The sequence below is a fragment of the Halichoeres trimaculatus genome, unplaced genomic scaffold, assembly GCF_033239565.1.
Source record: "Halichoeres trimaculatus isolate MK-OKI-2021-1 unplaced genomic scaffold, fHalTri1.1 fHalTri1_scaffold_16, whole genome shotgun sequence".
NCBI classification, from domain to species: domain Eukaryota; kingdom Metazoa; phylum Chordata; class Actinopteri; order Labriformes; family Labridae; genus Halichoeres; species Halichoeres trimaculatus.
Genome location: NW_027437194.1, coordinates 10,067,911 through 10,094,981, shown reverse-complemented (window position 1 = coordinate 10,094,981; position 27,071 = coordinate 10,067,911). Strand labels below are relative to the sequence as shown.

At 41.0% G+C, this 27,071-nt stretch overlaps 1 protein-coding gene across 2 annotated transcripts in view; it reads left to right on the top strand.

Moving 5' to 3' along the window:
• Nucleotides 1-23,094, top strand: part of vcanb (versican b) — a 28,128-nt gene extending 5,034 nt beyond the window's left edge. For both annotated transcript variants that reach the window (XM_074690902.1, XM_074690903.1), the window contains exons 4-16: nt 1,111-1,285; nt 1,510-1,637; nt 2,713-3,006; nt 6,773-7,261; nt 10,486-10,640; nt 11,693-12,920; nt 14,050-14,163; nt 14,280-14,393; nt 17,813-17,971; nt 20,406-20,488; nt 21,148-21,292; nt 21,678-21,860; nt 21,949-23,094. In XM_074690902.1, the coding sequence (XP_074547003.1) occupies nt 1,111-1,285; nt 1,510-1,637; nt 2,713-3,006; nt 6,773-7,261; nt 10,486-10,640; nt 11,693-12,920; nt 14,050-14,163; nt 14,280-14,393; nt 17,813-17,971; nt 20,406-20,488; nt 21,148-21,292; nt 21,678-21,860; nt 21,949-22,181 (3,500 nt within the window). In that variant the 3' untranslated portion in view covers nt 22,182-23,094. The remainder of the gene's footprint in view (nt 1-1,110; nt 1,286-1,509; nt 1,638-2,712; nt 3,007-6,772; nt 7,262-10,485; nt 10,641-11,692; nt 12,921-14,049; nt 14,164-14,279; nt 14,394-17,812; nt 17,972-20,405; nt 20,489-21,147; nt 21,293-21,677; nt 21,861-21,948) is intronic.
• The last annotated feature ends 3,977 nt before the right edge of the window (nt 23,095-27,071 follow it).

Sequence of the window (27,071 nt, the reverse complement as noted above, 5' to 3'; positions counted from 1 at the left end):
CTGGTAACACAAAACACTATTCCTTTAACTTTACTACTTCAATCTTGTGACATAAAACTTCAGTCTCTTAACAATAAAGTGTATCTTGATTTTCATAACACAACACTAATATCAGAACACATAAGACTTTAATTTTATAACATAAGGGCTCTTTTCTCGTTACATTACATTATTGTTGTATATTGACGCCTTTTTTATCTCATAATATTATGACTTTAATCTTTTTATAACATTTCTTTGAATCTTTCAAAATTCCAATTTAAATTCTGCAACACAAAACATTTCTCCTTTGACATAATACATTTAACCTTGTTTTATTTAATATTTAATTTCACACCATAACGACCGTCACAAAACTTAATTTTTGTAAAATTACAATTTAAATCTCATAAGATAAAGGCTCTTATTTAAGCTGTCACATTTGTCTATTCTTGAAATTATTATTTATTTATTAAAATCCCTGAAAAAAAAGATACAACAGTTCAATGGGGACATGTTTCGGGGCGGACAGATAAACATAGCCTGAAGGCAGCAGATTAAACTACTCCTGAAATATCTGCTCATGTTTCATTTGCAGTTAAAGTTATTTCTGAATGTCCAAAGTTCATCCAGTGGAAACCCCACAGAGACATTTACACAGATTCCACATTAATGGTGAATAATAGTGAATAATAGTGAACAGGAGTCTTTGTTGGTCAGCTCCACACAAAGACGCTCCCTATGATCAACATACAACTCTCTATTTCACGACTCAGACGTCCTATTCAGCGCTGCCAGAATGTCCTCACAGTGGAGAAATAATCCTCCCATCCAGAGGAGGATAAAGGAGCTAATGATGCAGGAACAGTTACAGGGACTCTGAGGATGATGGACTGAATGTGTCTGTGTGTCTGAAGTGTGATGATCGGGTTTCTGTTGCTTGGGTTGTTCTTATTTCTGTAGGAATGAGTGTAATTATTGGATGAAATGCTGTAATGTGAGGCCAGGATGAGATTTTTGAATCTGAGCAGGTTAAAAAGTATCTCTGAGAGTTTGAAATAAAGAGAGTACACTAATACTCCTCTTCCCTGTATCTGTTTTCTCCTTTCTGTCCTCTTTTTCTCTCTTCAGGTGTGGTGTTTCACTACAGAGCGAGCGCCAGCAGATACACTCTGGATTATCAAGCCGCCATAAAGGCGTGTCACGATGCTGGCGCCGATGTGGCTGAACCTGAACAGCTGAAGGCTGCGTACGAGGACGGATTCGACCAATGTGACGCAGGCTGGCTCGCCGACCAAACCGTGGGGTATGACTCTGAATTTGCGCTTCATGTAGGCTGGTGGAGTTTGTGTTCAATTTAACATCATTTCATTCCAAATCATTCCTGATTTTTTTCTTGTTATTCTCGTGACACAGATCCTTTTTCTGGAAAAATAACAGTTTTGTTGAAAGCAGTTTTGCAGTTCAGACTTCTCCTTTCATTTACAGAAAATGAAGTGCCTAAAGTTTTGGTTTTTGTATTTTTTGTAGGTATCCAATCACAAGGCCTCGTACTGGCTGTTCCGGTAACCTTGAGGGAAAACCAGGAGTGAGATCATACGGCATCCGTGATCCCTCTGAAAAATATGACGTGTACTGCTACGCTGACAAACTACGAGGTAAACAACAACAACAAAAACAATGAGTGTGACATTAATATAACTCACAGGTCAAAGGTCAGAGAAGTGTGAATTTAGACATTAGCTTAGCTTAGCACAAATACTTCAAGCGGGTGGAAACAGCTAGCCTGGCTCAGGCAGAACTCTGAAAACATCAGAGGCACGACTTTTAAAAACCAACAGCTCATCTGCTGAAACCTCAGGTCACAAAATTATTACCTAAACTTCTAAAGTTGTTTTGTGGTTAATTTTTTAAATCAATACATATTTATTGTCCTAATTTGTAACTTAAATCTTGTAACATTGCAACTGTATTCTTAACTTTGTTATCATTAGGTCTAAATCCTGTTCTCTTCCACAATCTCTGAAGTCTTCATTTGATCTTTTAGTTCACACAGAATCCATGAGCATGATTTTTTGCCTGTTGCCCAACTGGCTCCACACAGAAGCTTTAAAAATATGGAAAATACAGAAATGTTGGATCTCTCTTCCTGATGATGAGAGAAATCCTCTGATTTACAATTAAAGTCTGAAAATCAGAGCACGAGAAGAGAAACAAAAGTTTAGAAAAGCAAACGCTCTTTTGTTTCTCCACAAGAAAAAAACCCAAAGCTGCCAAAGCTTGAGCCATTATTGACTTTTTGTCTGTCATAATCTGGATTATGTTTTCAAATATTTATGAAATGGTCAGACTTCAGTGGGGAGACAAACGCTGCTGTATTGTAACACGAGTTAGTGAGCCACAGTCCTGGTTCTGCTGGTCTGGAGTGATTTCAACTCTCAGAGGTGCAGAGGTTGTGTGCTGGTTGTCTTTGTGGTGTGTCCAACAACATTTTTTGGATAAGAAACAGGTAATGTGATACAACTATGGACAAAGGGTGACCTAATCTGGTGGGCCTGGTAAATTGAAACCAAAATAAACTGGTTATTTCTGTAGCTCATGAGCATTATAATGCAGGTTTCTATGGCTTTAAGGGTCAGCTTTGAGTGGACACACCTGCATTGTTTCTGGTTGTCAACTCCAGAGGTTTCTGGTTGATTCATCCATCATCACACCTTTATCCCTCTGCTCCAGGTGAGGTCTTCTACCCCAGCCTCAAAGAGAAACTCACCTTCCAGCAGGCGGGTGCCGAGTGTCAAAAACACGGCGCTGTGATGGCCTCACCCGGTTTGCTGTATGCAGCCTGGAGGGCGGGGCTTGACCGCTGTGACTATGGCTGGCTGTCGGATGGCAGTGCCCGCTACCCTGTCACCGTCCCCAGGATGCAGTGTGGAGGAGGTCACCTGGGGGTCCGCACGCTGTACAAGCACCGTAACCAGACTGACTATCCGGACAAAACTGACAAACATGGAGTGTACTGCTTCAAAGGTAAGACTGGAATACACGACCACACAGTCTAACGTTGTTTTCTGTTGCTATGTTTTAATGAAAGTGTGACTGGGGAAGTCTTTACAGAGATTAAAACCTGACCTCTGTGGCTGCATCCAGCAGGTGTTTGAAGCAGAGTGTGTTATTCTAGTTCTGTTATTGTAGACTAGGTTTTTTTTTTTTTTGCACATAAAACCTTGGTACAATGTCGGATGTGAGCGCAAAAGGAAAACATCAGCATCTCATGAGGTGCTAATCATTTAGTTGGCTTTAGTATGCTTAATTTTTAAAGTTATCAGTTTCTTCAAGTTTTCCTTCAGTGCATGGAGTTCCCTTTCCCTCTGTAAACTTCAGCTTTGTGTTTCAAATAGTAAGCACATTTCCTCCATCTTGCCTCAGCATCTGCATGAATAAGGTTAATTTTTTTAACCCCTCCACCAAATGTCAAAATCACATTTATCTCCTGAAGTCCAAAGAGACACTGAAGCTTCTTTACACAAACCCTGAGGTGAGCAGCAGCAGCAGCAAACAAACCACAAAGTCCAGCTGGTTTTAAAGAGAGCTCACAGAAAAGAAACCCAAACAGGAGGAGAACAAACTCCCCCTACCCTGTTTATGGTGGGGCATGTGCTTTTATGAGGGGAAAACCCAACTCATGCTCTCAAACACAGATAGAGCAAAAAGGGGACAGGTCCCTAATGCCTTACAGCTGGACCCTGCCCAAACACAGACAGACGGAAAAGAAGGGGAGTACAGAGCTAGTCCTCCCAACATCACCATTATTAAACGAGAGGTGAGCAGCCCAGGAACCGGTCCCCCTCCTGAATATGATTCTTTGCAGATGATATAATGACTAACAGTTGCACTATTGGCACTGCTGACTGTTCTTTCTGGACTTAAAAGCTGTATTTCTGCAGAGTGTGCACCGTAGAGGTAACACGAAGTGGAGTGACAGCATGAGGACAGACCCCAGACCAGCCAGATGAGCGAGAGCTCGCCAAACACATGACATCATACCTGGGCGGGGCAGGATAATGGTGTGAAATAGCAGACAGCCAATCCTCACAGTCTGCTGGCTGCAGGCTGTAAACACCTTTATAGGCTGTAGTGGAAATCTTTACTGAACATAGCTTTACTGAAAACAATACAAATACAACAATCTGAAAACATGTCTCTGCTGCTGCTTCTTTAAAGCTTTTAGTTTGGTCACAGAAAAATGAAAATGAAGAGAGGAGGAAGACAAAGCATCCAGACCCCAGTGAAACGGGAGTTGCTTGTCTACTGCTCAGTGCTTTTATCTTGTTTTCTTGGCTTTATTTTGTATTATCTGTTGGGGCCAAAATTATCTTGAATGAAGTTTTGAGTGGCGTAAAAACACAAACACACTGTTTAATAAAAAAATAAAACCAATCATCTCTTGAGTTTTGCCAGAGAAAACCAAAAGACGATGGTTGTTTTTCACTTTAATTTAATGTTTTCAATGATCAGAACTTACATCCCATTGATGAAACACGACAGCACAAAAGTAAACTACCAAATTATTGTTTTGGTAGATCAACAACTCCTGTGCCTGTCTGTAAGGATCTGGGAACCAAATTTAGAGTTCCTCGAAAGGTTCCTTGGTAAAATTTCTGCTGGACATACTTAGCCCCTCAATAACATTTTTCCTACCTTGCTGTTCAGACTGCTAGAAGCACAATGTAAAAGTTATTAAAAAGGTTTACAAAGACTAAACTTAAAGTTTGTGCATCCTTTAGTTATGATTTAGGATGATGCATCTAGATTTGAACAGTAGGGGGAGCTCATTGGTGCCAATGTAGGAGATAATGCTGTTCTATGATCTTTGGTTAGCATCTCAACAGTTAATTTGGACCCTTATGTGTTTAAAAATAGAGCCACTCTATTAGATCCTCCCTTTATTATGATTTTCTTTGCTTTTTTCGATGTTTGTCGAACTTACCTGATTTAAATGTTAGCGCTGCTCTTTTCAAGGCATCAAACAATCTTATCAAGTGTTCTTTAAGAAGAGGAGAGTGATGGCCTCATCCTCCTTGCCCTCTCCTCCCTTTGGCCCGTCCATTCATCCATAGGTTCCTCTGTCAGGCTGCAGGGAGGGACAGAGGAGAGTCAATTACACAGCGTTTATTAAAGCATTATGTCAGTGACGCTTAAAGCCCAGGACGCTGACTCCATGAAGTCAGTGCTACACAAAGCCGAGCATTGTGTGCGTGTTTGGAGCTTGTTCTCATGTGGTATGTGTTCCATCTTAATGAGATATAAATCTCTGCTAGCATATCAGGCTAATTTAAAGAGGTCTTTACAACAGAGGACCCATGTTCTGGTCTGGATTCTGAATAATGAGCATAAGGGAAGTGTGAGGACAGTAATTTTTGGAAACAATACAGTATGTGATTATTTCTGCCTGTTTCCATTTTGACACAACCGTTTCAGACGGTTGCAGTCTTTTTCAGTCGTCTCCAGGTCTGCTTTATTTCTCACAGGTGACTTCATGCTTAAAAAATCAAAGTTGCCACACTTCCTTTTATAGCCAGCTGTAAGCTAACGCTGGTCTTACAGCTTCGTAATGAGTCACAACAATCTTGATTCAGGCTGAAAACATTTAGTCTTGGATTAACTGTTATTAAAACATCTATGTATAATCTCACTGATGACGGATGTGGAAACTTTTCTTTGCGGTGCAGCATTTTCCAAAGCAAAACACAAGTTTTTAGGTTGATTTTCAGCTATTTTAGGTCTTTATTATCCTTCCTAATTTGATTTATTTCAGCTGCATGGTGTAGTTTTTGGCAGAAACCCTTTACAGTATCCATTGCCTCGAAGAAAAAAGAGCCCTGCAGAGGTTTGCAAGCAGCAAAACTGAGCTGTCAACTCCTTACGTTGCTTTTTTTAATATCTTTATTCTGTCCCTCTGGTGTCTCCATATTAGCTTTAAATGAATTGCAGCCACGTTTTTCTCTCCCTGAAGTTTACAAAACCCTTAATTTGTGCTTTGTCTGAAATGCTTTGTTTTAGCTACTGTCTCTTTAAGGCTCTCTGTTCCACAAACCTCCTACAGTCTGATTAGCCAGTGCTCTGCCTGGAGGCCTGTTGGGGGTGGAGCTTTGGGCAGGCCTCAGTGTTTAAGGCCCTGCCACAAGATCTTGTGAAGAGCTCCGGCAGACCTCGTGCTATTTTTACAATGTTTGGATGTAGAGATTTGAAAACCTGCTAAGCCTTTTGTTTGAACATCCAGCATTGGTACTTTACATCCATGCAAAGTACTGATATTGTATCCTAGAGGTTAAAGCAACCATGCAACAAAAGGATGTCCTTCATGCTGGTCATCTGGATACATAATGAGATATTTGAATTTGTTTTAGCCACTGAATAATCCAGGTTTGATCCACTTTTTAACCCATAATCAGGCAAGACAGATCAAATCCAGATCCTTTTATAGGAAATGGGATCACAAACTTCACACTTTGTCCACAGGGGGTGCCAGACTAAAAAAATCCTGTCACATGGAATTATTGCTCCAAATTTGTCATAAGTGTCAATATTATTTTTAAGTGTGTCTTTGATTGGCCGATTTGAAAGTTCCCTGAGGCCGTAACATCTCTTAATTTGATCAAGGTTGTAAATCAGGACTAGGTAACTGGTTTTATTGTCCTTTTCATGGTTCCCCTTACCATCACATGTTGATTGTCTTATATAAAGGTTTGTACTTTAGCTAACATGGTGTTTTGACTTTCCTCCTCTCTTCCAGCTGCTCCTCCAGAGCCAACAACCATGACTCCCCTGTTGACCCCCGATGAGCCAGAAAGAGCTGGGATCCAAACAGCAGGCCGAGACAGAGATGGAGGCTTTACTGGTGTATCTGTCATCCCCACCTCAGAGTTTGTTGACTATGATGTCGCTAACTTTGACAAATCCATGGTGGAGTCAGAGCCGCAGAGAGGCGATAGCCTGCGGCCTATGCAGTTCCCTCCTTTCCCCACTACCGGCTCAAAGCCCTCACAACTCGACATCTCCCAGGGAGGAGGCCAGGCCGGGTTGGGTGTCAGCGGGGAGGGAGTGGTGGTGACACCGATGCCATCAGGTGAGGGAGTCGCTCCGGAAATGGAGGGGAGATCACCTGCTGTTGTTTTCAAAGAAGGTACCACCATCGACCAAGCTGTTTCTGGAGACGTGGACGCATCAGGCAAACCATCTTTGCATGTCATGATCGTCAACGTGCAAGACGGAAACCAATCAGGTGAGTAAAGAGATGTTCAGATTCTAAGTTTAACTCTTATTTTGGATTTAAAATATAATGAAAGAGACCCCCATATTTCACCCAAGACTTCTCAAAAGTTTTGGGTCTGTAAGAGCTGAGATTCTCACGTCCCCCCCAGACTTTATGTCTCTCAGTGAGAACATCAGTCTCTCAGTGACCTCATGTTTGTACTCTGTGTTTGTTGTCTCCATAGGAAGCATTTAATGGTTGTGTTACCTTGTATGTATGCAGACAAACACACACATATGAACACACACTGTTTGCATTACCAGATGTGGAGAAGTTATGGAACCTCGGCCTGTTCTGCAGCTAAACATATTGTAAACACATCATCGTGTTTCCACGTCGAAGGGCTGCACACTCATAAAGAGACAGATATTTCACAGAAAGTGATTCTTCTCCTCAGAGTTTTCTGTTTCTCACACTGTCAAACACACTCTGGTGGTCTGATTGATTAGCCTCTGTTCTCTTGAGCAAGCAGCTCTAAATAGCTGCGTTCGACTCTCTGCTCCAAAAATGTGGAGAGAGCTAACAACAAGCCACAAATATTTAACCTCTATTGTCTTAGCTCTGAGCAGCTTCCCAAATTACCGTAATTTACAGCTTCTCCAAGAATATCTACACTCTTCTCTCAAAGCAGACGCACTCTTTTATCTAATATGACTCTTTAATACATACATACATAAATGAACCAGGAGCCAAAAGCAAGGTTTACTCAGGACAAGAACAGTCCAGGGATTCAGTAAGACTTTTTTCTCATGATCCTGTGAAAACAAGACCAGATTCCAGTATAAATGCTTCATACTGTCTCAGTATGCCAGAGAAAAGATAAGAAACTTATGACCTCAGCTTTCTGAAACTGAGGTTTGAGTCATCAGCAAGGACTTAAGTCATTTCACATGTTTTAGCCAAATCTGTGTTTCTGTCACTGTATGGGGGGAAACAGGAGAAACAACATTGATCTAGAGTTCCTCTCTAGAGTTCCTCTAAAATCAAAAGATCAGAAAACTACAACAGCAAAAAGATCAACCAATAAAGCAGGTAACATTTTTTAAATAGCCTTCTGCAGGACTTTAGAGACTAGCTGAGACTGCAGCCAGCTTCATAGCCACATATCTGGTTACGATAGTAAGAAAAATTCACAGAAATGAATGTCAAAATATGTTTTATTTCATAACATATGATATTCAGTCAATAGGTATTATTTGGGTTTGCATCATTTTACACTGTATGGTATATTATAATGTTGTCAGTTGTCATCTTGTATCACTTTGTATTTTTTCCCTATCGTATCTTGCCGTCTTAATTCCAGTCTTATATCAATGCATCAGTTTCAAACCAATCTGAGTTTATGATTGTATCATATCTTAGTGTAGCATAGCATACCATATCTTGTCATATCTTATACAAGAAGTATTGCAACAAATCGGAACATATTCTATTATGTCTTATTGAATCATTTACACATATAGAATCATAATGTATTGTTTCATATCACAAACCAAAAGTATCATATTGTATGGTAACATTGCGTATCATGTACATATGGTGTTTTAGTGTATCGTAACTTAGCGTAACATTGCAATGTATCGTAATGTATCATACAAATCATAGTTTACTGTAGTGTATCCTAAGGTATCCTAGAGCATTTAACATTTTTAGCATATTGTATTGTAATGATTCTAACGTATTGTAACATATCGTAACATATCGTAACCTATTGTAACTTATTTTATCTGAAATGTTGAATCATGGCATAGCATATCCCATAATATGCAAGAATATTCAATTATTTTATCCTGAAACATCCTTGCGTAGTATCGTGTTGAGCATATTGAATCGTACTGTAACCAAACTTATTGTAATTTATCAACATCATCATAACTCATTGTATTGTAACATAACTTATCCTATTGCATCATAATATATCGTTTTGTATGGTTACATATCTTATCCTATTTTAACATTTAAGCTGACTGTATTGCATTGCTAAATATTGTTTTGTCTCGTAACGTATCATATCTCAACATGACATCATGTTGTAACACGTCTGATCTTATATTATGGCCTGTTTGATTGCTGAGTCGTATCTTATCATTCAATATTGTGTCGTTCATACCATAATGTTTGTATACAGTTTTTCATATCTGAATTATTGACCTTGTATCGCTCAGTTCCGATTTTTTTTTGTTGTTTTAACCAGGCGGTCAATTGACTATTCCTTTACCTGGCCTCATGTTCGTACTCATGTCCCTCCACTGGCGTGTTTGCAGTTTTTAGTTAGAAATAACAGTTAACCTATCATAAAACTGTGCCTGAAGAAGAAACCTTTGTTTAGCCACAGAATCCCTAAATGCTTGTTGAGGGTTCAGGGACCACACACTCCAATGACTGGCTCCTGTGTTTGTTACCCCCCAGCCGAGTGGTGCCATCTTCCAGCAGCTTTGTTTATTATTGAAAAGTCGGAGGCGGATTCAGTTGCAGCTCATTCATCATCACATGAAGCTGGCGCTGCTGTGTGGGGCCAACAAACTCAGTGTTTCCAGGTCCTGAGGAAATCAGGAAAATTGAGGCATTGCGTGTTTTAATGAAAACTCTTCCTGTTTGAGAGTTACACGGAGGCTTTTTGACTCTGGGGGACATGTTGTGGCTCAAACAGACAGACGATTACCATCAGTTTGAGGAGGATCTCCTGGTGTCTCTCTTTTCGTCATCATACACCATAACCAAAGTCAGATCTGTTTTTGCGTCATGTTTGCAGCTCCAGTTCCCATGATATAGCTTCCATGTGTACCGTAAAGTCTTAATGAAGAGACACAGGCGTGCATTGTTTGAGAGCGGCCCCCCGGCTCTCTCTGACCTTAATCATAAGCTGACTGTTAACTTCCAGATCTGCAGCGAGGCTTGTTTTAATGAATATCAGACCTGAGCTGCTCTGGGTTCCTGCAACACATAAACTACAACTGCTAGCTCAGAGGATAGCTCTGTTCTGATTCTGTTTCAGGGCTCCAATGTCTGTTTTGATTCTGGGAAAGCTTAAAGAGATGTTAGGTATTGGCATCATAAGTTGGTGATTACTGGAAGTCAGAGTCCTGTTTTGTCCCACCAACAGTCCAAGTCCTGCCCTCATTTTATTGTGATGTTTGTGTCGGGGTTAATTTTGACTTTTGAACCTGGCATCCTGTCCCCCATTTGTCCCCCAGTGGATGACATCCTGGACTTCTTGAACCAGCCTATTGGTTCCGGCACGGTGCAGATCAGCAGGCCAGGCTTGCAGGGCGGCGAATACGGGGATGTTACCGTACCAATTCCCATGACGATACCTCCAGAGATCCGCTTTGTCAATGGCAAACACGAGGTACGAACATACAGTTACATTCTTATTTAATAGATTATTATCAAGGTTTCTAATTTCTTTGTTTATCAGTTTGGTCCATCAGCTCCCCTGGTTCAGATAAGGTTGATTTCTCAAAGTCAATTTTGCCACAAAAAGGCAAAACTATGGTGGCTCTACAGGTTTATTTGGTTGAATATGGGATAACAAAATGGGCCAAGCGATCCTGAGAATGTGGAAGCCTAAAAGCATCTGTTTCTGTAACCCACCCAGTGATGCGAACTTGCTCTTACTGTGATGTAAAGTCAAGAGGTGACCACTTCCACACCCATTCTTAGCGTAGTTTTGCTTACTGGTTTGCTGTTGTGGCTATCCAAGTAAGTGACCAATAAAAGGCAAGAAAGTTGGAATAACTGTAACTATTTCTAATGTACACAGAGACATGCTGTCATCACAGCTAGGTCCGATTCTTTATCCCTCTCAGACAATATTTAGCACATTACTTAATCATCACAACATTCTTGCCCACTCAGATCTCTGCATTTAAGATGAGGTTAAACTGAGAGGCTGCAGATCCTCAACAGAGACTGACTTTGTGTTATTTTCTGTGGCTGAGTCCAAACCTTGCTGAGACATGTAGGAAAAAGCTAAAAGATATCATTTTACGGGACCTCTTATCCAGTTTTCTTTGAAATCAAGGACTTAAGTAGAGAGATGACTTGTTCCTTGTTCAGAGAAGGGATTTCCAAAGCAAGCTCAACAAAAGTTTTTTAATTGTTAGAGCCACCATAGATAGTCTGTCTGACCTCATCTAAAGCTAAAATGTGAGTTAAAAAGTGGTCAAAGAAAGCTACTTTTAGTCATTCTTGTGGAACCAGCTCTTCAGACTGTTGTAGTTATGAAGCATGCAAATATTGTTTTCTTCTTGGCATTTGTTTCTATGATATTTTCTGGAAAAGGACAGCTAGAAGTCTCTAACAAAAGCTAGTTTTTACTCATTGTGCACATGACCCAAAGCCAGACCTTCAATGATATCACAGACTGTTTCTTATGCACCTTCTTCTTTGATCCCCTAGATAACATTCACCACAGAGCCACCAGCAGAAGCCAGAGGAGATCAGTTTGAGGTGGCCACACCAGGCATGTCCAATGAGGTTGAAGGAGACGATGGCGTCTTGGGGGAGCAGGTGACCCCCTTTGACTACGCCACCTTAGACGCCACACAGGAACCTGGTGATAGAGTCACTCCTCCGACAGAAACGTACACAGATGGAGAGTTAGACACTCACATTGGGGCGTACCCTGACTCTGACTTGGAGGGAGATCTTGAAGCAGCCAAAACCACCACCATGACCCCACATATGCTTGATGTCTCGTCTGCAACACGTGACGGCCAAGTCCCCCCAGGTGTCTCCAAGCCTGACGCTGATGGAGTCTCCACCTATGAGGGTCCTGAAGGTTCTGCAATCCGGGTGACAGATGCAGAGGCTGGTGTGACGGCGGAGGGCTCCACAGGTGATGCCATGCCCACCCCGGCTGCAGGGATCCAGTCAGTTGTGATGACCGATGAGACAGAGATTGGAGGGACTGAGCCTCCTACCCTTACCCCGGACATGCAGCCAGGGAAAACCCCAGAACAGACCCAGACTGACGACTCTGAAGGGTCTGCCTCAGGAAGAGAGGATGAGGCTTCAGGACAAGAACCATCAGAGAGGGTGGACACAGTCTCAGGGGAAGGATCAGGTGTAGATCACCCGTCTGGGGAGGGGGAGGCTTCTGGGGAGGTTTCTGGGGAGAGGGAGGGTGGTCCTGTTGACCCTCATACAGGGGCTGCTGTGACTGTTGTACCAGATGTTGCTGCCGTGACTTATGGAGACCTAACCACAGACACTCGTTACGGGGTGTCAGAGCCGAGGGCACCAAAGTCCACCACACACCCCTCCTCTGCTGCTACAGCTGATAAGAAACGCCCAGCAGATACCAGAGAGGGAGCACCCATGGCTCCTGAAGACCAGACCCGTTCCCCCACTGAGTCTTTCAGAGTCCACACCAAGGATGTCACCACAGGATCCACCCCGCTGTACACATTCGACCACAGCTCCCGCTCTGTCCCTAAGTGGGCCCTGGTCCCTGACCCTGCTGCTACCCCTCTGTCAGAGGATGGCGTTGTGGACTATGACGGGAGAGTGCCCTCCCTGGTGGAGTCTCAGCCACAGATACCACAAAGGGCCCTGACCACGGAGCAGCCAGAGAGCGGCACAGACGTTGATCCTTCCCTGGAGGCCAGCACGGTGGATGTCAGAGGTACATGAGCTGCATCTTTAGTGGTTCTTTTCTTCAGCTGCTTCTGTTGTTCCAACATGACACCAGCTTGTTTTACGGGTTTCCCCCTCCAGCCTGATGCTGTGCCAACCAGTGAAATCACAAACAGACAGACCTTTAGCAGAGCAGCTCCCTGTGGCTGCTTAGCACAAACAGATGGTTTAAAAAAAAAGACTGCAAAAGTGAAACAAAGATTAGCTTCACTTTAGCACTGAAACTAAAACCCACAGCACTTAAATGCTCTTTGATTCTGATTACACGCCATCACCAGAAAAGCTAAAGGAACAAACACATCAGCTTTCTTTGTTTACAGTCTGAGTAACGACTTTAGAAACCTTGAAAAAGGATGGGTTCCCGAAACACAAACCACCTCTTCAGCTCTCCAAGCTGATGGTTTTTCCTGCAAACAACCAAAAACACCTGAAACGAAAGTAACGATTCGGCTCAGACTACAAATTAAACCCTAAATTCTTCAGATGTTCAAACTCGGTCCATCTTCAAAAAGTTATTTTTGCAGGATTTTTTCGTAGAGACAAAGAGAGGAAGTTAAAGACAACTGATTCAGTGTTAAAAGAAAAGAGAAAGGGTGCATGCATGTTAGCGGTGCACTCCCCCTACAGGCCTGGAGGACTTTAAGCTTCAATTTGAAGCATATTTTTCTTTGCAGGTGTTTTGTGATATCCATTGCAGCTGTTTTCACGAAATTTCTTGTTTTGCATGAGTTTGATAGATGCATTGTTTCTGCATTTGCAGCTCATTCCTCCTGATGAGGATCACTCCGGTCATTTTAGATCTTGATGCAATTCAACCTTGATTTTGTCCTTCAGTTTCATGACATAAGAATTTAAATCTAGACTAAATTAAGATATTCTATTGAAATATAAGACTAAAAACATGCTTAGATTCTACTTTTCCCAGTGTTAAGAAGGCATGAAAGTAGCAGTACAGTACAGATTAAGTTTCATTGCAAATACCTGTGATGTCTTGTTACATGCAGGTTTGGATTTCACGGCATCAAAGGTTGGGGTTAAATAATTAGCTCCTGGCAGGGAAGTCTGAGTAATGACAAAGCATTTAATGTCATCTCATCTGTTATTTCTCCCTCCTGCAGATCTCCTTCCTTGTTCAATCAGCGTGTGTAAGAATGGAGGCTCCTGCTACAAAAAAGGAGCACAGAACATCTGCGTGTGTGCACCTGGATACACTGGGCAGCTCTGTGAAACAGGTACACACACACATAAACACATGCGCACACACACGTCCTCTATTTAACTGCCCTTACTGACCCCACGCTGACAGACGAGTGCTGCTGGATAATCCGCCTGTGTTGTGTTTCTGCAGATGTGGACGAGTGCCACAGTAACCCGTGTCTGAACGGAGCCACCTGTCTGGACGGAGTAAACTCCTACACCTGTCTCTGCCTGCCCAGCTATGCAGGAGAGCGCTGCGAGCAAGGTCAGCTGAATCAGAGTGATGACAAAGTGTTGATATCACGTAAAAACATGCAAAAAACAAGGAAGTCCAGGCTTTTATAAAAGGATATTGAAAGATGTACATTAGCCCTATGATGGTGTTATATCAGATGACATCATGTTGAAATGCTGAGGTCAGAGTTTGTTTCTGATGTGTGTTAGGTTCTATCATGTGTCTTATTACAGAGAGGAATAATGGATGAAGCAGTGAAAATGTGACTTCAGATTAAGTGGAACCACTGTAATTTTGATATCAATAATTATTTATTTATTTATTTAAAAAAAGGATAGTTTGACCGACAAGCTGAGTTTCATATGTGTTGGAACTGCAAACAGGCTGTGATGCCTGCATCGTAAACCTTTGGAGTAAATGCACCTGATTAAAAGTTTTTGTTTTTGTCCCTGACAGGCTCAGATTTTTCTTCTAAGCTTTACAGAAAGGATGATTTTCAAACCAAAAACAGCTGATACATCACTCTCTGCAAAGACACCAGAGTCAGACTCACAACTAGAGCAATATTACCAAAAGGACCCATGAGTTGCTGCTCTACCAACACTGTCTTTATTTACGCTTAATAACTCAAACTATCTGACCAGATGAGGCAGAAGCAGACTAACAAATCCCATTTCCATAAGGATGGTTTACTTAGCTAGATTTAAACTCACTAGAGCAGTTTTTAAAGACTTTTAAAACTGTCTGTTTAGATGATGGTATCATCAGCAAAGAGGTGCAATTTGGATTAAAAGAGAGAATTACTAGTGCTGCTTTCGGTAAAACAGATTATTTTTGTAACTATGGTCTGTTTAGTTATCTCATTATATTTCAATAATGTGTTGCAAGCAACTAATTTAAACATCAAAGACACTTGGTAGAACAGCATCTACTTACATCTACAAGGTCCAATCGCTGCGTTTGTCATTAAGACTCAATTTTAAGGGAGAACTGTAACAGTGGTCTTCATTTTTATATTTATTTTGATTTTTCTGTTAAATGTTCAGTGTTACATACATACATACATACATACATACATTTTCAAACAAATAGAAAGAACAACTAACCTGGATGAACAGACAAAAATTTGGGAAACAATATTAAAAACAACAACAGACAAATGAAAAGAGCCAAACAATAAAGGCAGTTGGCATTGTTACAATAATAAAACAAAAACAATAGCCTTTGTGTTGAAGATAAAAACCTTTTAATTGACTAAAATCACTTCAACATCACTTCAATTACAATAACAAGAATCTAGTTGTGTTACTTAATCTCACAGGTCAGGAGTAGCTGGTCTACCTCTGCCTCAATCCATGTTTCAATTGTGCTTTATTTATGCATAACAGAGGTAAAACATCAGCTGTTTCTGGTATTTCAGGTGGAAATAGAAAGAAAAAAATAAAGTAGCTTAGGCAGACAGTTAAAATAGTGTAAAACTTGTTTAAAACAGCCCAACACTGGATTGCAAAGTCTACAAGCAAACAATCTCTTAGCAGAGTGTGTCTAACACTAGTAGGGCTAGCACTTCTGGCCTATCAGACTTATGTCCATGTGTTTTCTGCTAACTGAACTTTTGACTCGTTAGTATCCACTTGACTAACTTTAACCAGTTTAAAAACATGCAGGTAGAGATTAAAATAAAGCTGAGGTTCAAAACATTTCTTGTTTATTATTTCACAAACAGGAAATCTGGAACAAATAACGAACCACCCCAAACATACAGACTTGTAGACACGCTCGTTCACAGGTGGACTTAGCCTGCTCCCCTCTCCTCAGCTGTCCTCCAGCTCTGGGTGTTTCCTCCTTCGCAGATTAGTTCCAGCTTCTCCTCCAATATTTGTGACATTACTCAGCAGCTCATCAGGCTCACAAACACACTCCAGAGATTAATATTTTCCAAGCAAATTCAACAGATTTAGAGAGTCTCAGTATGTCCTCCTTCTATCGACAGTTAAATATTTAACTGTTGAGATGATAAGGTCACAGTTTTTGATTAACGAAGAGTTTGGCTGCGACTGTTGGACTGACTTATTCTCAAAAAAGATGAATCAGTTGTGTTCCTTTTATCAACAGATTTATTAAAAAAGGTCATTATTTCTAAAGAACTTGATTTTTATTCAAAGGTCTTTGTTGATGCTCTCCCTGCCTCTGCTTTTTAGCCTGTCAAAGCTTTTTTATTTTTACACTGCATTTGAAAATCATCCAGAGTTGACCAAAGAGCTTCAAAAGCTACAAACATAATCATTAAAAAAGGTAAAATATGAGTTTTCCTGTATAAACATGAAAGAGATGGGGGGTGTTCTCCCCCTGCCTCAGGCTTTGGCATTCCACATAGGCATGTGGAAGGGCATGGAGCCCTCAGAACAGAGTTGTACTGTAAATTTCAACTTATTGTACACAAATATTCTTCCTTTTAGATAAAATTGGCCCTGATTAAACTGATACTGTAACTTTTTAACACATACTTTTGGTAGATCTCTCACGTCGGATAAGTAACATACTAGAGTTGGAACCATCACAGGTAGACGGAGCTATTTTCCAAATCAAGATTCTTTATTGAGCCTGTAATAGGATTTATATTGCTTATTATTAAAGAGAATATCAATGATGAATGTTGTATTTCCAGCTGGTTAAAATTTATCACTCAGTTTTGACTCCTGTTACCATGAAGAGGAAGTGGAAAACCCCCGTCCCAAAGCTGCAGGGTGTGATCATGTATGTCGGATAAATTGTATGTGCAGAGCTTTAATTCAGCACTGTGCTGTGTGTCATCCATCCATGTAGAAGCAGAGATAGAGAAACCACAGACACAGCTGTCCTCTCTTATTTTTCTGCCAGTGGAAAAAAAAAAAAGATGAGCGCTCTTTATATGCCAGAGAGTTTTTGCAGCTGTGTGGGAATGAATCAGCAGGAAATCCAGCTACACAGACTCTGTCAGACTCTCTTTAGGCTTCAGGCTCAATCTGCTCTTTGAGGAGAATCATGTATGAAGGTTATACATTTATAAGCTTCCTGCAGACCTCACCTGTCCCTCCAGGTGGATGCACAGATGAAGCATCCTCTTTCCATCCCGTCTCTATTGGTGCTCTCATTACTCTGAAGCCACAAACAGAAAACAGCCTCTGTTTACCGAGCAGCAGCAGGCCGGGAGCCAAGAACCAGCTCTCTGCATGTTTCTGCTTTTTTTCACTCTGAGGGGAGAGAGAACCAGGAATAGATTGTAGCCTCTAGAAGAAAAAAAGAAAATGTTTTATGCAGATTTAGAGTCTGTTATAGTTAAGAAGTCTTGAACAGTTAGATCTTCAGCCTTTGCACACTTTTAGTCTTCCAAATCAACCAACCAGAGCAAGTAAAGTTTAACAGCATGAGTTAGTTTATATTGTTTGTGTTGTTTTCTCTCTTTGCAGACACTGAGGTCTGTGGGTTCGGCTGGCAGAAGTTCCAGTCTCACTGCTACAAGTACTTCACTCACCGTAGGACATGGGACTCAGCTGAGAGGGAGTGTCGCCTGCACGGCGCCCACCTGGCCAGCATCCTGTCAAGCGAAGAGCAGAACTTTGTCAACCGTAAGTCAGAGATGTTTACTGACACTGGCTTTGTTCAGACTTTGTTTGCAAAACCATTTAACGATAACACTAGATCTGCCATTAATTTGCTTTTAACACTATTTCCGTAACTCTTTCTCATATGAGACATCCTTGGTATTATTATATTATTAATAAATTCATACCCCATATTGGGGTATCTAAACCAGACTCATAGCTCTGGTTTCAGTTACCCTTTAGAGTCTGTTTTGATGCTTTATATACCTTAGAATGTCTACATTAGAGTGTCTTTAGTTGTACGTCTTCAGGTACCTTTCTGTTTGAAAGCCATATTTTACAGTTCTACAGTTTCATTTAGCAGATGCTTTTGCCCAAAGCGATGTACAACACCAGCAAGAATTTTAACAGAAGGGAAAACCTTAGTGTGCCAAAGTTCTACAAGTTATTTGGCTGGTGCTGCCGTTAAGAACAAGACATTTTTTTTGTTTTGTTTTTCCCATGTAGAATATATTAGCCATATCTAACCACAGTTAAAAGCTGCAAAAATATAGTTCAGCCTTCAACAACATTCAATGATCAGTGCTAAATATTCACTAAGAGGGTCTGAGAACTTCCGACTCTTCCACCCCTGAGGACAAAGAGGAGAAGGTTCAGATTAAGAGCTTAAGTGTTCCCTGAACAGATGAGTCTTCAGATATCTCTTAAAAGCAGAAAGGGACTCTGCAGATACCATAGAGTTAGGTAATTCATTTCACCGCGACAGAGGAGAAAAGTCTGGCTAGAGATTTAGAGCTGGGTCAGGAGCACCAGGTGTCTTTCAGAAGCAGAGCTTCTGTTTTAAAGGATCCCTAAGGATCTATACTGCCCTTTAAAGGCTGTTCTAAAGTAGCATCATTCAGTGATGAGTTACCCTTCAGTGTCATTGAAATAAAACTTTGGAGGATAATTGTTTTGGTTCCCTGTTTCTTTTTAAAGTTCCCATATACTTCAGTTTGATGTGTGTTGTAGCACCTCTTTGAGTCTCAATCAGTCTGTGTCTCAGATAAGGACCAGTACACTTTACGTTACACAACTTTCATAACATAACAGACTTCCTTGCTCTTCTAATGGGTGTTGGTCCATTTTTTTCCCCCTATTTATGTTGGGACTTGGGAAAGACTGGAGCAGTGAGTCTGAGTGCCTTTGTCCATAATAACAGTTCCATTTGGATCATATTTAAGAAACCAGGAACCTGTGTTGAGCATTAGTTTTTAAAAATTTCTAAGGTTGGTTTTAAGATAGCATGTAGCATCTTCCTTGAGGTCTCTTTAAGAGTCCATCTGGATACCTGAGAGGCTACTTTTGGTACCCTGTAGGGTCTATATAAAGGTACAAGTGAGGAACCTCTTGAGGGACTAATTTGAGGCGTCCCATTGGCCCCTTGTAATGAAAAATTTAAAGAACATTTGATGGTCCTCTTTTTGTTTGTTCCAGAGCACTACTGAACATCAGCTTTGGAGTTGGGGTTTGGGTTTGGTATACAATTTATTGTGTTTTTAGGTACGTAGGTAGAAAATGTTTGGATTCTTTAGAGTAAGTTTCAGGGTCTTGTTTTATATTCTTCTTACTCAGGCTGTTTTATTGTGTCTGTTAGCTCCTAGTCTAACAGGGTCTGTTTTGAAGGTACCTTTAACAACCCTCAGACCAAAACAGGCTGCGATCTCACTGGATCTGTTTACATAATACACTGAACTCTGAAACAAGCTGGAAGCATGTATTACATTTTACAGAGCTGTCTGTGTTTGATGAGCGTATAAACTGCTGAGGGAATGTTGGCTGTATTAAATAATTCTCCTGAGGCTGAGCTACTTGGCAAATCTGCAAACCAATGTTGACGTTAACGTTCAGTTTATGTTGCTCTTGCTGATGGACTGATCACTGTGGGTAGGTTTGTATTTTTTGTGTTCATGCTCGAGGCTGGTTTGTCTTTAAAAGCTTAAACGCTGCTTCTCCGAGGTCGCTGCTCTTACAGGAGTTTATGTGTTTGGAAAAAAGGCCGCTCGTAAACGTGCTCTAATCCGATGATGAGAGGTGAATAAAGTGGTTCAAACAGAGAGTTTCCAGTAAGATCAAACACACTTTGCAGACTGTCTCTGGCTTTATGAGGAAGCTGCTGACTGAGATGAGATGGACTCGTGCCATCGCAGCTCCAGCGTTTCTTCCGCTCCGCGTGCTCTTGTTTGTTCACACTCTGATTCCTCACCGCGGCTCCTGCTGCCACACACATGTTCAAACCACAGACTTGTAAAACACTGCATCAACACTTCAGCTCCTACTCCATCTTCCTCCAGCACACTCCTTTCTCAGAGCCTCTTCAAAGTTTCACTCCTGGTTAAATTTGTGCTGCTTCCTGTTTGTATGCATGAGCTGAGTGAACACAGATTTTCAAGTTTCCTGATGTGTTTCATCTCTGCAGAGCTGGGCAGCGACTACCAGTGGCTCGGACTCAACGACAAGATGTTTGAGAGAGACTTCAGATGGACGGACGGCAAGCCCATGGTGAGGCAAACATTCTTCATCTTTCTGTCCAAAGAGCCTGATCATCTGAGGAACATCTGAAACTTTATTTTTAGCTTGTTTTCACGTTTGATCTCTGTTTTCATCAAGCCATCGTTTCTGTTTACACCAATAAATCCAAAATGTTCTGCAGCTATAGCAAAAAGCTTGAATCTTAGACTTTGCAAAACAATGTGGGAAGATTTGTTTCAGGGCATGAAAGACATGTCTTTAGGGTAAAGTTCTGTTGCTGTGATGAAAATATACTGAAGCTTTCTGAAGTAGCAAAAGTTCTGTTGGCATCGTTCCTGAAACTTCTCTCTTATTCCTCTAAAACAAACCAGAAACATGAAACACCTCCTCTGAGCTTCATGATGTCACTGTCTCATGTATACGCTCTTCTGGGACTGTTCAGCTGTGAGCTGCCCCGAATCCAGCTCTGATGAAATCCTGAAACCTGACACAGAGGGAGCTCTGCTGTCGTAATGTGTTATCATTCATGCAGAGGAACGCCCTGATTGGGGTCAACACTTTGAGGGTTTCTCATTCTGCGGCTGCGTGCACATGTTTCCTCTCCTCTGGTCGTGATGCAGCTTCTTGTTAATGTCTGACGTCACACTGACCCGGTTTGAGAATAAACTCTGATTTGTTTTTTCCAACAGCAATTCGATTACTGGAGGCCAAACCAGCCTGACAGCTTCTTCCAGTCTGGAGAGGACTGTGTGGTGATGATCTGGCACGAGGGCGGGCAGTGGAACGACGTGCCCTGCAACTATCACCTGACCTTCACCTGCAAAAAGGGGACAGGTATGCACACATGAAAATGCATGCTCCAAATACAGTAACAGGATGGAAAAGCGGATGCATTTTGCAGACATGAACAGCTGATCAGACGGAGAAACACGTCTTTGTTTCATCCTTGAATGATGCTAAAATAAAGACGCTTTCTGACATCAAAGTACGCTCTGAAAAGTTTCTTCACTGTGCATAAACTTTTGGCCGAGCTGAGCTGATCTTTTTGATTTCTGATCCCAGAAAAACTCACAGTCTGCATTCAGCATTTAAGACCTGCTTATTTAACCCTTAAGGAGGTGGAGGAGACCAAAAATAGAGTTAAAAGAGACTTGTAAAAGCAGAGATATGGTTTCAGTGTTGTGTTTAAATCTCATGAAGTGATATCTTTGCAATCCAGTTGCGTGTGGTCAGCCTCCCATGGTGCCAAACGCTCGGGTATTTGGTGCCATGAAGTCTCGCTATGAGATCAACTCACTGCTGCGCTATCACTGCAAGCAAGGCTTCATCCAGAGACACGCCCCTACCATTCGCTGCCGGGCCAATGGCCAGTGGGACACTCCCAAAGTCACCTGCACGAGCCGTGAGTAGAAATATTTGAGTTTAAGTTTGGATCAGACTCACTCTTTTTTTCATGTTTTAAAACTCTTCTCTGTTTTTCCTCTCCTCAGCTGCAACCTACCACAAATCCGTGGCTCTGAAGCGCCGCATCAGCCAGAGCAGCGACCAGCAGAACCAGCCGTACAACGAACACATCCACCACACCAAGACTCCTCAGATGCTCAACCCTGTGCCAGTGCAGCCGCAGAGCTACAACTTCTTCCAGCGCCTCTTCTTGAGGGCAAAGAGGCAGGAGGAGGTTGGGGAGGAGGAGACGTACGCCGACGAGCAGCTAAGGCGCTGAAGAGATGGTCTGTGGGGTTAGAGGTTAGCCAGAAACAACGGGCTGGATCTGTGGCTGCAGAGACGCTGATAAACAGAGATTCATGACATGTTTATCAGCGACTCTTTAAGGAAGAGGGACACAATTCTGAACACTAGTGAGAATTTAGTTTTCAACGCCCCAAACTGCAAAAACTGGTGCCTTACTTTAGTCCTCTCACTTTAAAGGAACCCTGTGGAGTTTCATGAACCAGCTTCAGTGTTTCCCAACTCTTAATGTGTCTCTTTTAGGCCTCTTATATGTTTGTTCGTTGCTTTCCCTTCCTTATAAAACATGTTTAAAGCTTACTTATGAAGATTCGGAGACATGCTTTCTTTGCATCTACATTTGGTTGCTGGAGATCTGCAAGGTGAGGGTCTCAGGAAAGGTAGTGAGTTCTTCTTTTTGCATGCCTGCCTTAGAAGATCGCGAAGACACAGAGTTTGATTTGTGCATGCATAAGTGAGGCTTTAACAGCAGAAATCACAGATGTAGCATCGATATCATGCTATTCAGGCACCTTCCTGCAGAGATACTTGCATCTTTTAACACAGCTGTGATGTTGTCAAACATTTCCTGGTTTTAATGTAGATGTGTATCCTACTTATGTGTCTCCTTGCTTCCTTATTCCATTCTCTTTGTGTAAGGTAGAGTTAAGAGCAAAACAATGTATAAACTGAAATCCAGTCAAGTGTTAATGTCTTGTTTTAGTACAAAATATCTGATTGGACAAAATATGAGCCACATTCACCTGACAGGTCCAGAAAATTGTCTTATCTTAAGATGTTAAAAGACAAAAATGGCGCCTGAATTCCACATTATCACAAACAATTTAAGCCATGTTCCATCACTCTTCCATTTAGCTTTCTTCTGCTCTGACCACCTTCTTTTTTTTTTAGAAAATAAGCCCAAGAAATCCTTTTTCAGAAGAGAAAACACAATCTCTCTTCTCACTGCAAAATTTTATAAGCATAGCGTCATCAGATGGACTTTTTGTCTTCATACTGTCACCCACTTTGGGGTTAATAATCTCATCTTAATCCATGACTAACAATCAAGCATACATCTAGAGGTGACACTTAAAGATCACGTAAAAAGCCTTGGTTTCTTGCTATAACAATATTTTTGTGCAGAAAAAAATAAAGAAGGCATCTTTCTTACTGCACTGGCAGATTTTTTTTACTCTTTGCAATCTTTTGGCATCTTTTTTGTCTTTGAGTATCTTGATTTACGACATTTTTCTGTTCTTGTGAGATGAATCTACTGCCCTCTACTACAAATAAGACAAAAACGCTCGCTGAGATTTGACTTTTGCAGCGTGGCAACAAATTTTCTTCTTTCCTATCGTACTTGAAAGCTCAAAGTTAACTCATTCAGCAACCTGAAGACAACATGCTGTTTGATCTGCTCATTTCACCAAACTACACATTAGTAACTGTTGTAGAGAAGCTGGAAAGACTCCTTAGGTGTGGTTCAGACTTTTTCTCAAAGAGCACTGAGCAGATTTCATCTGAAAGCCACAACCAAACCAAGCAAAGATCCATTTTTGTCTTTTAACATTCTGCATCAAGCACAACATTATCCTGGACTTGTCAGGTGAATGTGGCTCAGATTAAGTCTAGTCAGACAATTTCACAAAGGATAAGACATAAACACTTGCTTTGAATTCAGTTTTTGCAGTGCAGCCTTGCATGTTGCAGCTTCTACCCCCTTTGTTTGTGCTCAATCAGCAGTTTGCATGTGCATTGTTTTGTTCTTGTGACTAGAGACAGAGGATGAAACTCTTCAAAACTCTGCTACAAATTTCTACGATCTCTCCAAACTCCACAAGGTTCCTTTAAATACTGAGGACAGAAAAAATATCAAATTTAAACTTTGTGAATCAGAGTCAGTGAAAGAAAACCTTCACACCCTGACAAAACACACAAACACACACTTTGTGTTTTAATCTTCAGTGCAGGGGGGTTAGCCCAACACATGACTCACTTTAAATTATTGTCTCTTATTTTTCTTTCCTGTATGACGTCCCATGTAGATTTTTGTACAAAATATTTTAGCTGAAATGAAAGTTTTTAAAAAGGGAGCGCAGCACACACTCACGCATACACACAGATGTGTGTGTGTGTGTGTGTGTGTGCTGCAGCCAGTAATCATAGGATTTATAATATAGAAACTATATGAAGCCATATGAATTTAACTTATTGTATACTTTAAAACTATGAATGAACTGTGATGTTGAGTAACGGTCATTTAGCTGAAGCGATGACTCCTTTGCTGTTTACAGACTCTGTGTGTTCGCTGCACGTAGCATCCTGTTAGCGACATTAGCTTGTCGAGCTCCAAACCAACCTGACTTCTTGGCCTTCAGCTGGTTTTTAAATGTGCTCAGCTGGGGGTTTTATATGTGTTGCTTGTTGCTGCAGATCTGGAATCTGTGTTTTAATCCAACCAATGAGGGAATGTGAAAAAATCAACAAGCTCCACCAGATTATTTTATGTGACTTTATTCATTTTATCTCCTCGTCTTCATGCTTTTCATACTTTTTATATCGTGTTTTTCATGTATATGCATTTTGAAGATGTTTTCTACTCCATGTGGTTCATGAGGTTCAACGTTTGAGCTCATTTTTACGTAATCATCCTTTCTTCCTGTAAATCTGTCATCATCCTGGTTTCATTGTCAGCTGTGTGTGCAATAAAAGAAACTCTTATAACATGATTTATGATGTTTTGTCTTTATTCAAAACATTTTGGTTTTATTGAGCAATCAAGAGAAGTCAAACCATCAAAATACTAAGGTCAGGTTGCTGCTATACCTCTTAGCAACCACTAGGTGTCACTGTTCAGCTACAGTGACAAAAGAGAAAAGTTCACCAGGCTTCAACTGCTCCTGCTGTTTTGTTGTCAGGAGATAATCTGGTAAACAAAGTGGTTTATGAAGACATGATCTGAAAAAGATGCAGGTATCATTCTGGAGGTGGTGGCAGCAAGTGAGATCAAAAGTTGTCTTGAAAGATGATGCACTTTTGAATTTTGTACTATCTTTAATAAAAATTTGTTCCTAATTTTGAGCTGAAAGCAGCTGGACAGTTATGCAATACAAAAAAATGCCAAAGCTGCAAGAGATCAGCTGCACATGTGACAGTGAGATTAACTCAGTTGTGGTTTTTTTATTACATTTCTGCCACTTTCGTTTCTTTGTTTGCTTTATTGATGTGTTAACACTTTGATTTTTGACTCTGATACAAACTTTTGAAGCCTATCATTGACATGTGCCATATTGGAAAAGCCAAACTCATCCTAGCTCTGTTTGAGTTAGGATGATCTAAAGAGGAGTCTCTTTAGCTCCCTCACTAAAGAGACTGGGGAGCAAGAACCAGGACTAATACCTGAACAAGCAGATTACACAACACTTCAGAGCACTTTTGGTATCATAAATACTTTAATGGTTATATTAAAAGTTTAATTATGATTCTAGGACCCTTTAATATGCACAGTATATGTTTTATTCTCTATTTATGTATTTTTATGGTCAGTGTCATTGCTGCTTACCCTCCTCAGGTGCCTCAGTGTTGATTCCCCTGGTTTTATTGATCATATCTCATTGCCTGATTCATTATATTTGACTGCTGAACTATTTTTACTTCACTATAGGATTTTATTTGTTGAAATATCTTTATTATATAGTGTGTTTGTAACAGAGAAGTGGACCACAACATCAGTTGACTTTCTTAGTACATATTTTACAACAAATTGCTCAGATTTTCTTTTTCTTCATCGATTCATTTTCTTCACCCCAATTACTGACCATTTAGTCCATTAAGTGTTGGGCTGAGTTCACTCATTTTCCTCTTCTTTGATATATTTAGTGGGTGTCTGCAGGGAATCAAATGTCCTGCATGGATACATCTGTTTACTACAGAAGCAAATGATAAAATATGGCACATGCACATTAAAATGCAAAGCTGTTTTAAATGCATGCAGATTTATGAGCCCAGGTTACAGAAAGTCATGCAGTGATGCAGGAACATATCAGCCATTGAAGTTGAAGATGTTTTTAATAGTGTCTGGGGAACCAAGATTGGCAGCGTAGCTACAGATAATCAATCAGGCTTTGTTAAAAAACAGTATTTGTCTAGTGTTAGTTTTGGAATGAGAATTGTTGACAACAATGAAATAATTCACAATGATATTTTTCAAAGCAGCCATTGATCAAGAGAAATGTTTGTTGGTCAACTCCTGGCGCCTGCTGGATTCAGAGTTTCTGGCCTGTTGCAGCCTCTTTGAGTCATATTTTTTTGAACTCAGTGATGGTAAATGACGCCTCACACCTGTTAGTCCACAAACCTCCTGAAACCAGCACGAGAAAACACGTCACCAGTATACTATTACTCAGTTACTGAAACAGCCTCATGCTCTGCCAACATGTATTTCAGTCTCAGCTGTAAGCAGCACCATGAATGGCCTCCGTGTCTCCATGAGGGGCCCCTCCCTTTGGAAACACGTTACTACATTACCCAGGAACTCCGCCTGGCAGCCTCTGGGAGCCACCAGTCTGAGAGTCCATCACCGCCTGGCTGCAGGCGACCGGGGCTCTGCTGACTCCTGTTTTATTTTTTGATGGCGCTGTGACGGCTGTCATGATGTGTTTGAGATAATAGATGAACTCAATGAGCCCTGAGTGAACCCAGGAGGGCAGAGACGTAATTTATGGACTGCTTTATTCTCCCTTTTGTCCCTTGAGTTTCCTTTTCTACTGCAGTTTAAAAAAAGCTCCAAATTGGAAAAGTTCATCAGGTAACATCAAAGACATCAAACTTTATTTTAACTCTTAAAGGAAAAGTTGGACAAGTTGTTCAACAGTCAAGAAAT